This window comes from Euprymna scolopes, chromosome 8, assembly GCF_053919585.1.
Source record: "Euprymna scolopes isolate OS-2025 chromosome 8, ASM5391958v1, whole genome shotgun sequence".
Lineage (NCBI taxonomy): Eukaryota > Metazoa > Mollusca > Cephalopoda > Sepiida > Sepiolidae > Euprymna > Euprymna scolopes.
In genome coordinates this window covers 159,180,842-159,197,235 of record NC_136489.1, presented here as the reverse complement: position 1 = coordinate 159,197,235, position 16,394 = coordinate 159,180,842, and the positions used below count along the sequence as shown (strand labels likewise).

At 35.4% G+C, this 16,394-nt stretch overlaps 1 protein-coding gene across 2 annotated transcripts in view; it reads left to right on the top strand.

Annotated features, from left to right (window-relative positions):
- The window catches only part of LOC145283866 (uncharacterized), a 44,501-nt gene extending 28,789 nt beyond the window's left edge, over positions 1 to 15,712 (top strand). For both annotated transcript variants that reach the window (XM_080132974.1, XM_080132975.1), the window contains one exon: positions 14,851 to 15,712. In XM_080132974.1, the coding sequence (XP_079989100.1) occupies positions 14,859 to 15,551 (693 nt within the window). In that variant the 5' untranslated portion in view covers positions 14,851 to 14,858 and the 3' untranslated portion in view covers positions 15,552 to 15,712. The remainder of the gene's footprint in view (positions 1 to 14,850) is intronic.
- The last annotated feature ends 682 nt before the right edge of the window (positions 15,713 to 16,394 follow it).

The following is a 16,394-nucleotide window of genomic DNA, read 5'->3' as shown; positions in this document are numbered from 1 at the left end:
ACTTGGTTAGAGCCCAAAACTATAAATTTTAAGGGTCATAATAGGAGTCAAAGCTTAAAAAATTGACCCTTTTTTTGTTTTCTTGTTTTTTTTTTTTTTTGCGCAGCACACACCTCCAAACACCCGGGCAACGCCGGGAACCCATTTTAGTATACATATAATTATAATGTATGGGGAAGTAAGTATGTTATAATTCGCAGACACATCTACACATAGCAAAAGTTATAAACTAGATGACAGGACAAATAAATTACGGTAAGCACAAACATATATTACATTTAAACACAAACATATATTACATTTAAGGACCAGAAAGAAAACTTCAAAACAAAACTTCCACGCAGAACTAATAAATCCTCCAAAAACGGAAATAGACACAATTAGTGGGGGTAAAAATACTCGATAACATAAACGAAACATTAAGCGACAAAGTGGAAAACCACCAACGAGGTTTTTACAACGATTCCGCGAAATGAAATGCTATAAAAACCAAAAAACAAATCGTGAATTTGCGCAATGAGACATTCTAACGTTGCAAAAAAACAAAACAAAACAAAGGAAATAAATAAATAAATAAATAAATAAGTTTTAAACAGATTTTTTTTTTACTGTACTCTCCCGTCTCGACACCAATCAAAAGTCTTTCGCCATCGTCTATCTCGCCCAGTGTACACTTTTCTTCTCCGACCTTACGCCGGCCACAGCCAACCATTCGACTTTGCAAAACTTAATATTTGGATTTTAGCGGGGGGAAAGCCTTCGACTTGCCACGTCTATTTTCTTCAACGTCGTCTTTGTTTCATTCTGACCACATGGTTTCTTCTCCAACCTCACACTGGCCATTTCTCACCTTCGACATTACACGTCCATTTTCTTCGACGTCAACTCTGTTTCTTTCTGACGACTTGGTTCATTTCTTCTCCTTTTTTTTTCCTTTTTTCTTCTCGCGCACACTTCCTAGTTCGCATATTCGTGTTTTTCGACTACTTATAATTTTTTCGCAAGCGAGCCAACCTTCGCTGCTGCTGGTATTTTCCCACGTGCTCATATGCACTATATATATATATATATATATATATAGGAGTCGCCCCTTATCAAGGCCCGGAGGCCACTCGAGGATAAGGGTTATTGAGTGTACACTAGTCAATGGAATAATATCGTAGTAATCGTTAGTAGTGGAAATTTGGTAAATTGGATTACTTAAGCGGGCGGTTCATCAAGAATTACAACATTACAAAATTTGTTCAGTTTCTATATTATTGTTCACTGTTTATCTGTATGGCTGAGTGTTGGTCACTTAAAGGCTTAGAAAATACTCAACAGAATTCAACTTTATTATTCTCATCTTTATTAGTTGTTGTTTCACGACGTTTCGGCCAACTATTTCTCTGGCCTTCGTCAGGTGGTAACCGCGACGGGATAGGAACATCCGAATCTCCTGACTGCATTCTCAGCAATTACTGGCTTCCATAGTTGTTGTCGTCTCACCTCTGGCCAGCTTTGGGTAGGATTGAAACCGCTATCTTCAGACAATGCTCATCTGGAACCGTAGAGATTCAACGTCTCTATCAACTGCGCCACGGGCGCCGAAGGACGATCAAGGTTGGATTTTTGATCTTATAAATCCACTTTATTTATCGCCCTTCGGGGCCCATGGCGCAGTTGATAGAAACGTTGAATCTCTACGGTTCCAGATGAGCATTGTTTGAAGATAGCGATTTCAATCCTACCCAAAGCCGGCCAGAGGTTTACTTGGCCAAAGCGTGGTGAGATGACAATAACTACGAATGGCAGTGATTGCTGAGAATGCAGTTAGGAGATTCGAAGTTCCTATCCGTCGCGGTTACCACCTGACGAAGGCCAGAGGAATAGTTGGCTGAAACGTCGTGAAACAACAACTAATAAAGAAGAGGATAATAGTCCGCAATAAATAAATTAATAAATAATACTCATCTCAATAATGAATTCCAATTAAAATAATATAGAATTCAATTACATGTTAATTATCTTTGAGATATCTAAAGTGTGAAAATAACTACGACTCTTTGCACCAGACATACATTTTGCTTTCTCTAGGTTTATTTCTAATCCTATTTCCTTTGGATTCTTTGCTGTTACATTAACAAAGACTTGAAGCGTATGTTTGCATTCATTAACAAGAGCGATTTCATCAGTATAGGAGAGGTTGAAGAGGACATAGAAAAACCGCCTTGGCAAGTCTTTTCTGTCTTAAGCATAACAAAAGCTAGTACAACACAGAACAGGAAAGCATATCTCCTTGCTTGACATGTTTTTGACGTTTACGAGCAAAGTTAAACCCCAGGTCAATTTTTATAATGATCCGTCGTAAAGTGAATTTACAAGATTGATATAGTTTTTGTTGACAGGGGTTTTGTCTAAAATTGACCAAAGTTTGTAAAACAGAATGTATGTCTACAACTAAATCACAGTTTAACCTAAACATGACTATCCACACTACACCCATCAAACAGGTCATCCAATGTATTTATTTAGGGCATACATTGATTTTCTCCGGTGATCATGAGACGACATTGAAACACAGAATCCGGCTGGGTTGGGCAGCTTTCCAAATATATTCTAAAATCAAAAAAGAATCATTTGTAGACATTTATGCTGATGACACTACCATCTATGGAAGCACGTCAAAGACCGTAAACGATCAAGTTCTCTCCGATTCTCTCTCCTCTGATCTTGAGCATGATGTACAATGGGGAAAGAGGTGGCTGGTTACTTTTAATGCATCTAAAACCAAGCTTTTACCTTTACATCATCAGCGCTCTGATCCCCATCTGGCATCAATTGAAATGAATGCTCTCGTCTTGGAGACGTCTCATGTTTTGAAAAGCTTCTGGGCTTGACCTTTACTCCTGATCTAAAATGAAACATATACATCTAATCTGTTGCCAAGGCCGCTGGAAAAATGCTGGGAACCTTCTATCGATCCAGTAGATATCTCACTGTTGATGCAATTCTCTATCTATATAAGAGCTAGGTACGTCCAAGGATGGAGTACTGTTTCCACATCTCGGGAGGAGCTGCTAGAAAGGACTTATCCTGCCTTGATAGAATTCAAAATAGACTGTGTAGCCTCATAGGAGATGTTCTTTTCTCTTCCCTCCAACCCTTTTCTCACAGAAGAGATGTTGCGAGTTTGTCTCTGCTTTATCGTTATTTTAATGGTAAGTGCTCGACTGAGCTCAAGTCTGTGACCCCCCCTCGCCAAACTTCCACAAGAAACACTCATCTAGCTGAAAACGCTATCAATAATCTCCCCACTCTCTGCCTAAACCTAACCGTAGATTCCATGGAAAAAATATTCTTTCTTAGAACTGCACGCCTGTGCAACTATCTTCCGTTTGCCTGCTTTCCAGCTGACTATAATATGGTTGTCTTCAAGTTCAACATAAACAAGTTCTTGATGAGCCATTCCACTTAATTGACTACTGTCCACTCATTAACCCTTATCCTTGAGTGGCCTTTGGCCCTTGATAAGTGGTGATGCCTATGTAAAAAAATGCCAATAACTGTTAAAGTAAAAGTTTATTTAATTTATGTCATCCCAATAGTTTTATGTGGCCTTTATTGTATCACATGGACTAAACAACTTGCCAATCGCATTGAGGTTTCAAAATCACATAATCCCCCCCGTGAAACTAATTCCCTACCCTCTCTATTTGATAAAATTAAAAGTAAAACCCCTTAAAACGTTTTAGCCATATTAAAAAATCAACCACTGGTTTGTCAAAGTTATGCTTTGAGTGTATGTTAGAAAGCAAAAGAGACAGAGGAAAGCCAAGGCGAAGGTGGAGTGAAAATGTTTTTGATTGGATATCTCTTAACAGTTTGGTGTCCATCCACCAACTTGCCCTGGATGGGAAGGAATGGCGAAAAATAAGTCACGTGGGTTCGCAATCCGAACCGGAAGCGGAAGATGCGACTCCTGATGATGACTACTAAAAAAAAATCAACACTTACGGGCTAAAAAGATATTGTCAGAATTGCACCGAATTTAGCATGAAGTACCCCTTACATACTTGCATATACTATTAGGTAGCCAAATTTTTACTACTACGTCTACTACTAATAATGATGATGATGATGATGATGATGGTGCCGAATAAGATGATGCTAATGGTGATGATACTGCTGCTGCTGATGATGCTGCTGATGATGATGCTGCTGATGATGCCGCTATGCTACTGATGATGATGATGATGATTGATGATGCTGATGATGCTGATGATGAAAACTTATGGGTAACTGTTCTTATTCAATATGCAGAATGTTCCAAGAGTTTTGGCCACCTTTTGGCATTGAATATCTCGAGAAATATTAAGGGTATAAAAACGCATCTGGTATATTCAAAAAACTGTCTGACATCAAACTTAATAGCCATCATGAATTCTAAGACTGAATATATCTATATGTCCATAAAAGTGTGAATATGTGTGAATAAGGACACTTCTCAACCTATATACCTAACGGATTTTTGAATTTACAGACTTGAAATTTGGTATATAGGGTATTCAGTCATGGGGAACATTTCTTAATCGGTTTGATCCGAAAAAAGGACTGCTATGAGTCAAAATTGAAAAATTCTTACATGCTGAGATGATCGCATTTTTATCTGTTTGTCAACTGTTTCACAAACGCGCATGCATGAATGGTGCACGTGACATATTCCTTGTGGAAAAATAAGATTTGAAACGTGCCAAGCTCGCCTAATCGTTATCGTACTTGACTCTCTATCTTTAGGTTTAAGTTTCGATCTCGGCTGAAGTATATATTTTTTGTTAATGTTTTTTACTTACAAGAAGTGAACTGCTAGAATCGAAACCGAAACTGTAGCATTCAAAGCTGGTGACGTTACCACTGTGCCAACGTGACACGCCTATGAATTGATTAAAAATTAAAAATAAACTAAGACGAATGTAGAAAATTTATAATGATTTCTTTTTTTCAGTTTTGACTCATTTTTGACTTTGACTCATTTTTGACTTTGACTCATTTTTGACTTTGACTCATTTTTGACTCCTTACAAAATATTTTAACCGACTAAAGACCCATAAAAAACGGCCTGTAAAAAAAGTCAATCATTTGAGATCCCTAGCGTCGCTATGTGACTTTTAGTTTCAAAGGAGATAAGTTTGAAAATATGAATACAAAAAAAAAGATATGATAGAGAGAGAGAGAGAGAGAGAGACAGAGAGAGAGAGAGAGAGACACACACACACACACAGAATGTAATTTATCTACTGATAAAGATAGCTAAGTAAAGAGTGGAATTGGAGGTAGAATGTTGTATCTACATGCAATTTCTATTACGATATTTAACTGTGGTGTTTTTCTCAAATATTATCTTTTAATTCCACCAACGAGAAGTACGTCTGTATGAACGAATTTGGAATTAAATTTCTTTCTTAAAATAATTCAGAGTCAAACAAAGTATTTTCTGGAATGAATTAAATCGAGTTATATTTTATTCTTTTTGATAAAAGTTACAACGATCGATAAAAAAAAAAATGCCGAGCACATTAATTTTGTAGACAACTGATAACAAGACTGTCTATACTTTATCTACTAGCTAAATATATTATTCGTATTATAGTATAAACTAGATATGCTTTGCAGCAATAAAACTTAGAATGAATTACGTAACTGTTAATTGGGAGATAGTTGCTTTACTTTTTCATATAATGTTCATCTTGTTTACAGTATGAAACGGATTTTCTTTATGGCATACATCTCTCTGCTTAATTGATGCTGAAGCGCACTAGCTAAGATAAATGAAGAAAAAGAAGAAAAGGAAAGAAAAAAGAAAAAAGAAAGAGACAATTAATGGCACAGAAAAAGTAGAAACACAAAAAAAAGGAGGAAAATAAAAAAAGAGAAGGTGGGACAATGAAAGATACAGAAAAGGGAGAAAGAAAAAAAAAGAAAGAAAGAAAAGAAAGAAGAAAAGAAAGAAAAAAAAGGGACAATGAAATATGCAGAAATGATAGAAAGAAGAAAATGTTGAAAAAAAAAGAAGAAAGAAAGGAGAAGAGGGACAATGGAAGATACAGGAAAGATAGAAAGAAGAAGAAGGAGGAGGAGGAAGAGGAGAAAAAGAGAAGAAGAAAGGGGAGGAAGAAGAAGAAAGGGAAGGAAGAAAAAGAAGGGGAGGAAGAAGAAGAAGAAGAAGAAGAAGAAGAAGGAGGATGAGAAGGAGAAAAAGAGAATAAGAAAGGGGAGGAAGAAGAACAAGAAGAAGAAGAAGAACAACAACAACAAGGAGGAGGAGGAGGAGGAGAAGAAAGAGGAAGAAGAAAAGACCACGCCTCTCTTTTTCTTTTACTCCAATAAATCCCTGGAGGACGCGAGCAGAATACGGACACGACGAAGCATAAGATAATTATGATAGTAAAAATCACGATAAATACTTCTTTATCCACAGTAGCATTGTTGCAAAAAGGAGGGGGAAAATAAAGAGGAGAAAAAGGAAATCGTCTAAACTACGTGTTTTACAAAGTTGAACTTTTGAAGAAAAGCAAACGCAAGAAAATGAAAGAGGAAAGTAAGGAACGCCAAAGGAACTGCAAAGATATGTGGAACACATGTGTGGATGGCGAGCGCCATAGCTAGAACAAGCGGAACCTAAACAAAGGCATCCTGCCACATGTTTCATGGCCCGCTGGGCACACGTTTGGCCCAGAGACACACCATCTGTAAAAAGCAATGATAAAAGGAACGTTGACTTCGTTCTTTGATAGACAAATCGTGACGATTCTACCAAAAATCCTGGACAAGTATGGCCTACAAACATTGCTCAACACTAACACCTTCATCATTTTATATATAGAAGGAAATCTTACATTAACTAAAGTCTAATGTAAACAAATTCTTGCTGAACCGTCCCCATAAATAATCAAATTCTACCCAATCAACACCATTTTCGATTACTACACTACCACCTTACATTTATTAACCATTATCCTTTAGTTGCCTTCGGCCCTTGATAAGTGGTGACTGTCTTGTAAAAAAAAAAAAGACATACACAAAGAGATGTCCGCTGAAACTTGTGGTAATGGTGCATAAAACCAGACCCTAAGTTTCAAACATGGCGGCTGGTCTGTCAATTGAGATATGACAGCACAAAATGGATACAATACTTCTGCTATTCTTTAAAACCGATTACTTTTAGGCAAAATATTAATATATTTTCGTTAATATATTTTTAATAACATATTTACGTTTATTTTTTAAATGTATTATATTTAAATATACTTTATTTACATATACTTTATTTACATATACTTTATGTAAACCGGCGCAGTCGATTACGATCGTCGCCGATTTAAAAGAATAAAACATGTTAATACACAGCGTTGACGCACAGCTTCTCATCAGATCACCGAAGTTAAGCAACGTTGAGCCTGGTTAGTATCAGATGGGTGACCAGGCGCTGTATGTGCTCTCCGCTTATCTCAGCATTTGTCTCCAGTCGTCCCGAACATGCACTATACTTGCCACTGGTATTTAACAATGTCGACTCAGGAGGGGTGTGGTTGGACACACACACACACACACACACACACACACACACACACACACACACACACATATTAACGTTAGTAGTTATAGTAATAACAATTATACTACTACCCAACGACGCCTTTGCTATATCCTGCAGGGAATCGTCAAACTAATTCCACGGATTTTATTATTGATTGTTTTATAAATTAAATTAGTTAGAGTTTAATAAACTAACATTGACTAATAAAAAAAAAATCAGCCATGCGTGAAAAACTTAAATACTAAAAATCCATTCAATTAGCCTGATGAATCCCTGCGGATGTGTTACATAGTTGCCCATGAGAAGTCTTAGATGTCTTCATTCTCTCTCTCTCTCCCTCCCTCCCTCTCTCTCTCTCTCTATCTATATATATATATATATATATATATATATATACTAGCAAAAGTACCCGTCATTGACTGGGTTCCAAAACAGCCCACAGAAAATGGACTCTTAATTAAAAAAAAAACGTTTACAAGTGTTTTTTATATAGATGTACATAAGCATATTTTGATAAGTATGTTTTAACTTAAATAGGGATGGTATAATAAAATTGTGGGGTCTGCATTCGCGCCTGGCCTCCATAGAATGGAAATAGGCACACACTTTAATAAAGACTTTTCATATCTATTTGCATAAGTATACTTTGATAATTATGTTTCAGTTTGAAGAAATATGATATAATAACATTACGGCGTGTCCGTTCGAACCTGACCTCCATAGAATGGAAATATGTCACAAAGTTTAACAATGTTTTTTTTAATATAGATCCACAGAATATTGTGATAAGTGTTTCAGTGTGAACAGGTATGGAATAATAAATTATGGGGTTTATCTATTTTATTTTTACTTTCATCATATTTTGCTTTGGTCTTGATACCTCCCAATTCGAAGCTATCTCTTTACAACCCTTCCTTTTCATAAGCTATCATACTTTCATAAATTAGAGTCCATTTTCTGCAGGGTGTTTTTGAACCGAGTCAACGACGGGTACTTTTGCTAGTATATATATATATATATATATATATATATATATATATATATAACTTTTTTTTTTCATTTTTCTTAAACTTTTTCTTCTAGGGGATGGGACATCCAACCAGATGTCTGACATTTACCCCTATTTTAGTGAGTCCAACCAAGAGATCTTTTCAGGATTCTAGCCGTCCCTTTTAGTGCAATCGTTTGTATTTCACTTGCACTTGGTTCACCGGGTATGCTTGCTATGTACTTTTTAAAGTTCTTTTTCATAAGCCCAGTTGCTCCTATGATGACTGGTATAATTGAAACGTCTTTTAATTTCCAATTTCGTTTCATATCATACATAAGTCCTTGATACTTTGTTATCTTTTCCCTCTCAACTCTGTTAAGCCCTGTATCATTGGGTACACTGACCTCTATTACGGTCGCTTTTTTGTTTGCTTTGTCCCAAATGGACTCAAATATGTGTATATAAACATGTTTAGAATCCAAAATTATGGGGTTTATCTATTTTATTTTTACTTTCATCATATTTTGCTTTGGTCTTGATACCTCCCAATTCGAAGCTATCTCTTTACAACCCTTCCTTTTCATAAGCTATCATACTTTCATAAATCAGAGTCCATTTTCTGCAGGGTGTTTTTGAACCCAGTCAACGACGGGTACTTTTGCTAGTATATATATATATATATATATATATATATATATATATATATATATATATATATATATATATATATGGACTCAAATATGTGTATATAAACATGTTTAGAATCCAAACCTGTTATATATTTGAAACCGTTAAAATTGCGAGACATTCGTATCCACCCTTAATGCACAAGGTTATTAGGTTATGTCCGTGCATACATGGCACAGAACTGTATGTTTCGTTTTCTCCGGTTGCCCCCCCCCCTTTCAACTCAGATGGCACACCTGCTAACCGTGGATGAACCGATGCTGTGCGACTTCCTTGTTGCCAATAAATAAAATTCAGTCGCGTAAAAATTAACTGCGTTTGATGTCTGAAACCGCGGGAAAGAAAGATGATCAGAGGGGAAAACAAAACGTGGAAAGATGGAAGGACTGAGTTTCGTCGTCGGAAGCCGAGCGAGAAGACGAAGTTGTTTGGTCGGGTAGAGACATACGAACGCGATAAATCTAAAGGAAAGGGGTATTTGATTACATTCGCGCGTGTGTTTATGCGCGCGTGTATGTATGCAGCCTAGGATAGACATGTTTTTATATACACGTTGTGTGTGTGTGTGTGTGTGTGTGTGTGTGTGTGTGTGTGTGTGTGTGTACGTTCAAGCATATCAACGTTTTTATTTTACATACGTTTGTTTGAAGATGTAAGAATATACGTTTATGAGAATGGGTATATATTCTTTGGCATATGCGAACGTGTGAATCTATATAAGTATATGAACGGCTTATATACACACACACACACACACACACACACACATGAATTTTTACCATGGTAACGTCGACTTATACAAGTTCTGAGTCTGCAATATTCGAATTTAATTGGATGGTGTATATTAGTGTGAATCTACATAAGTATACGAACGGTTTATATATATATATATATATATATATATATATATATATATATATATATATATATAAACCGTTCGTATACTTATATATAAACCGTTCATATACTTATGTAGATTCACACTAATATACACCATCCAATTAAATTCGAATATTGCAGACTCAGAACTTGTATAAGTCGACGTTACCATGGTAAAAATTCATAAATCACTATGCAACACACAGCCTTTATATATATATATATATATATATATATATATATATATATATATATATATATATATATATCGCCCCCAAATATTTTTACTCGTCCGACTTTATGTTTTTGTTTAGTCAATAATAGTAAATAATTTTACAACAATTCAAGAAATTACCGTGTGTATAATAAGAAAATATTTGTTTAACTCTTGTAAATCAACTATTTTGTTACTACAAACATTTCAGTAAACATTAAAAAAACGTTAAAATACAACACCAGTTTCTTTATATAGCATCATTCATATTATTATTCCATAGAAATAAGAATCATTTCTTTGGATGCTTGACGGAAGATACGTTTTGTTCCCCTCTTTCAAATTTTTGTCTTTACTTTTGTAAGCATGAAGTGTATGTAGTTGTAGCGTCGAAGAATTTTTTTTCCAAATGAATTTCAAAATCAGAGAGCTAAATGAAGGCGACATTTTGACTACACGCCGAATGTGTAAATTTGACTTCTTGTTGACCTTTAACGTGACCACTCTTTTTTTCAATACGATATCCCCACGGTTTCACGGCTAGAGATGAAAGAATTCACAAATGATGAGACATAAGTATTCTAAGTCACCGCATATTTGAGGGTCGACTGGCGGGCGAGTGATTTACGACTTTTAGTCGCCCCAAGAAATTTTCAATCGACTGTGGCAAGAGAGTGGACTTTTTTTAATTAAAATCCTAGATGGCGTAAGGATAAAATATAAAAGTAACTGAAGCTTCTCTTCCAAATTTTCGGATTCTCACCATGTGGTATCACATTTTAATTCCTTTTAATGGATTGATTTTTGCTATTTCTTCTGATGAATTAAGGGCATAATAGCTTCACTAATTGATATAATAATTAAGTGATTGATTTTGCGTTACGAAACAGATACTGTCAAGAACTGTAAGGATCAATTGATGTAAAGTAATAAAATATAAAATTGTCAACATCATGTATTTTGGAATATAAAGTTTTGTCATTTAATCTATATATTGCTCTGTATTCACATTGAGCTTCTTATATAAGGATTGATATATAATAAGAAAAATATATTTCGATAGAAATATATATATATATATATATATATATATATATGTACAGCAATATATATATATATATATATATATATATATATAATTTTAGTCATTAAACGAATGTAAAAATTTATGACGCGAAATGTTTGAGTTTCAGGTCAAAAGATTTTTATTTAGATGTATTTAACTCCTTATCCTATAGGATTTCGATATCTATCATCTCTTCAGAGGAGAAAATATCAGCAAATAGTTATAATGGTTTACACCTTATTTGCTAAAGTCAGTAAGACATGGAAAATCACAGTTAAAAATTGATTGAGTAATTAAAAGCCATAGAGTAAGGGAAGTTAATGAAAAGGATATAAAAATTCACATCCAAATTGCATGGTAAAATCCCAAGTGAATGTCTTTGAAACCAGTGTGGTAAAATGATCCAAACTGTATTTTGAGTAATCCACATCACAATGTAATGATTTAACTTAGGCATTTTCTTGGAGCAAATTTCCTTTGTTTATATTATAGTCCGGTAAAAAAGTTTTTTTTTTTAATATATATCTAGGTTTATATATAGATTTATTTGCTCTATCTTGTATATCGAGCAATTCTTATTTAGGTGGGATAGTACTTATAGAATATTACCGTCAGTAATATTTTGTAAATCTTATAATCACAGGTTTCCATACAAGTTGATTGTTGGATAATTTTATTCTTAAGTATATATATATATATATATATATATATACATACATATATATATATATCTAGAGAGAGAGAGAGAGAGAGAGAGAGAGAGAGAGAGAGAGAGAGAGAGAGAGCCAAGTTGCAGAGAAAGTTCGAGAGAAAAATCAGGAACTTTGTATAGTGTTTGTCGACTTGACGAAAGCCTTTGACACTGTGAACCATGATCCTCTTTGAAAGGTTCTATGGAAGCTTGGCATACCGAGAAACCGGGAAATCTGCTCAAGGTGATCATCTCGTTTCATAAAGGAAATGAAGTCTACTGCTGTGCCAAATGTCATGATGTCAAATGTTACAAATTGGACCAAACAAGGGTATGTAATAGAACCGGTGATATTTGCTCTGTTCTTTTCCTTCATGATGAGATATGAAATTGACACTGACAGCAAGTTTCAATTCCGGTCATCTGCTGGACCATTCAACCAGCAGCGGTTCAAACCCAGGACTCATCTTTGTACTGAAATAATTCGTGATTTACTTTTTACTGACGACGCTGCTCTTGTAGCAACATCTTTTGAAGATGCACATATATACATATATATATATATATGTGTGTGTGTGTGTGTGTGTGTGTGTGTGTGTGTGTGTGTGTGTGTGGATAAAAAATTAATACAAAAATTATATACAGTAGCGTCCAAAAGTTAAGGAACGGTCAATCATTTTTAGTAGCTTCCAACTATACCTATAAAAAAAAATGAAAAAACATTTTTTTGGTGAATTTTCCAATGTTTAATAATGGTAGTTAAATAAAAATAAAAATTATTTTTAATTTTGAATGCATATTAGTTTTTTTTTTTTACATATTAATAACTTTAATAAAATTACAGGTGTCCAAAAGTTGAGGAACGCGGAAAATTAATACAAACTTTATCAATTTTAATAACAACTTAACAAAATTTCAACTCCGAATATACGAAAAAATTCTATCTATACAAGAAAAACAGCTCATTTTTTAACCTTATGATGAAAAAAAGTCTAAAAGCGTTGTTTTTCGGGTTATTGAAAGTAGAAAAGAAAGGTTTACCATTGACTAAAAAGAAAAAATCGGGCCGACCCCGAGTAACAACTAAGAGGGAGGAGAGAAAAATCACTCGATCATCTCGTTCTGATCGCTTTAAAACTTCGGCTTCGATATCCGGGAATTTTACATCCGAAACTGGACAAAAAATTTCCCGACAGTCTCACGAAGATTAAACGAAGTTTGATTATTTTCAAGAAGTCCACGCTGAAAGCCTTTAATTTCTATTAAAAATAAAATGGCCTGATTGTTATTCACCGAAAAACATTTGTTTTGGGCATAACAAAAATGGGAAAAGGTTCATTTTAGTGATGAATCTCAATTCAATCTTTTCGGATCAGTCAAAAGACCACATGTAAGAGGGAAAAATGGAAAAATACTGTCCCCTAAGTGCGTTAATAGTACAATAAAATTTGGTGGGGGCAGTATAATGGTATGGGGCATATCTTCAAAAGGAACTGCCCCCTTTGTGAGGATTCATGGAAAAGTTAAAGCCCGAATGTACAGAGAATTCATTAGAGAACATGTGGTTCCTAATCTTTCTGATATTGATATCTCTATCTAAGACAACGCATCGTGCCATAAAGCAAAAATAGTTTTAGAAGAGCTAAATAGATCCAATGTTTGTCTTATGGATTGGCCAGCTCAGACCCCCGACTTTAATCCAATTGAAAATGTTTGGAAAATTATTGGTGATAAGATCACAGAACCCCCTCCCCCCAAAAATCTTGATGATTTATGGGAATGTATAAGAAAATCCTCGAATAATATCTCCCCTATAACATGTGAATGATTTTTTCTGTTTTGCAGCAAAAGATGCCTAGTGTGATTGAAAACAAGGGGCTTTTCACTAAATACTGAAAGGATTCTTTGTTTTTTTTTTCATTAATAATTTCCCCCGTTCCTTAACTTTTGGGCACCTGTAATTTAATTAAAGTTATTAATATGTAAAAAAAAAAAAAAAACCTAATATGTAGTCGAAAAAAAAATTAAAATTTTTTTTTAATTATTTAACTACCATTATTAAACATTGGAAAATTCACCAAAAAAAATGTTCTCCTTTTTCATAGATAAGAAGCCATTTAAAAAAAAAAATGGCTGGCCGTTCCTTAACGCTACTGTAGATGTTTATACCTTGTCTGCTTTTATTTTTTTATGTGTTGATGTGTAGGAATACAAAATGTCTATCAAACAAAACGTAAATGTTTCTTTCAAAAGTACATGTTTTTCAACTGATCCTTCGGTATTCTTCGAGGTGTAAAGTCGTGATTTCAAAAGTAAAAAGAAAGAAAGTATTTCGGTGCCATTAGCCAAAATCGAAACCGAAAGCTAACCTGTAGCATTCAAAGCTAGTGATGTTACTACTGCATAAACATGACACTCTTATGAACTGATTAAAAATTAAAAATTTAAACTTAAAAATAAACTAAGATAAATGTACAAAATGTATAGTGATATCTTTCAAATTTGATCCGTTTTTGACCCCTTAAAAACTATTTTGACCGGCTAAAGGCCCATAAAAGAACCGTCTGTAAAAGATTCAATCATTTGAAGCCCCTAACGTTGCTCTGCGACTTTTAGTTTCGAAGGAGATAGACTTTGAAAATATGGAGACAGACAGACAGACATATAGTTTTTTTATATATTAGATTTCGTGAAATATCTGTTGTTTTTCTTATATTAACGTATGTTTTTTTAAAATCTTTTTCAGACACCATTATGTATAAGAACGCACTGATCTCAGCTACCTCCTTTTTGCTCTGCCTCGCAATTTGCTTCGGCGCTGAGGAACAATCGAACCACACCGTCACAGAGGAAGCCTGGTTCAAAATTGAAATCAAGAACTTTGAAGGACCCGGTGAAGATTACACCGGTGAGTTCGTAATCGCGCTGTTCGGTGACACCGTTCCAATGACCGTCATGAACTTCGCTCAGATTACCAAGGGCTACAAGAGAGGCAACCAGCTCCTCCGCTACAAAAATAGCTACGTCCACAGAATCGTTCCCGATTTCGTCATTCAGATGGGTGACATCACCGTCGGAGATGGTACAGGCGGTAGAAGTATATACGGGGACACTTTCAACGATGAGAACTTTATCTTGAGCCACGAGGCTGCTGGGTACGTGTCCATGGCCAACCACGGAAAAGACACCAACGGATCTCAGTTCTTCATTATTCTTAATAAGTCTCGATGGTTAGATGGCAAGCACGTTGTATTTGGAAAAATCATCTCAGGATTTGAAACAATCCGCACGATTGGCGAAGTTGAATCGGATATCAATACGGCCATTCCCAAGAAGAGGGTTAAGATCGTCGAATGCAAACTCAAGGGACTCGATAAGAAATACACACTCACAGAAAGCGAGATCAAAGCTGATGGTGATCTTATTAGGGAAGACACACAGGCTTAGAGACATTACATAGAGAGACTTCGCATATATATTTTTTTTTTTTTTTTTTTAAATGTATTTATGTTTTTTTACAGGTAATTATATAAAGCCAGTTTGATTCGAAAGCCTCATTAAACTATTCATATGATTTATAATAACAAATAAAGGCACCTTTTTTACAATTCTTTGATTTGCTTTGTTAATGCATACAGGGACATACGTCGAGAACATCACCAACATGACCTCCAACAATACCAAAGTCAGCCTTATATAATACGATAAGGGTGTCGCCTTAAAGAAAACAATACTAGAGCTTTATTTTTTTAAAATTTTATTGAAAAAATCAATTCAGGTAACATGATTATGGAGTAGAGCTGACATCTATTCAATGCAGCCGCCTTCAGCTTCGATCACCGCCTCGATACGAGTCCATAACTGGGAACATGCTTTTTTCACAAGCGCCGGCGGGAGCCCTCGGCTATTACTCGGCGGATGGTGGCGATCAGGCTGACTTTGGTGTTGTTGGCGGTCATGTTGGTGATCTTCTCGACATATGACCAACCGAAGTATTCCAGCAGGTTAAGATCGGGGACGAGGGGAAGCAGTGAGAGAAAGGTAAAAAAGTCTCTAGTGCTCTTTCTGAAACCAAGCCTGGGTCTCTTTGAACTTGTGGGCAGGGGCCAAGTTCTGCTGCCACACCCAGGGTCTGCCAGCGGCACCTAATTGCACCAGAGGATCACCACACACTTAAGCACATCCAGGTACACTTTTTGTTGACTTTCAAGCATTCTTCGAAGATGTGAGGTAGCATGCTACGGTCCTCACTTGAAACCACACCAAAGACCATAACCATGGCCGGAAACT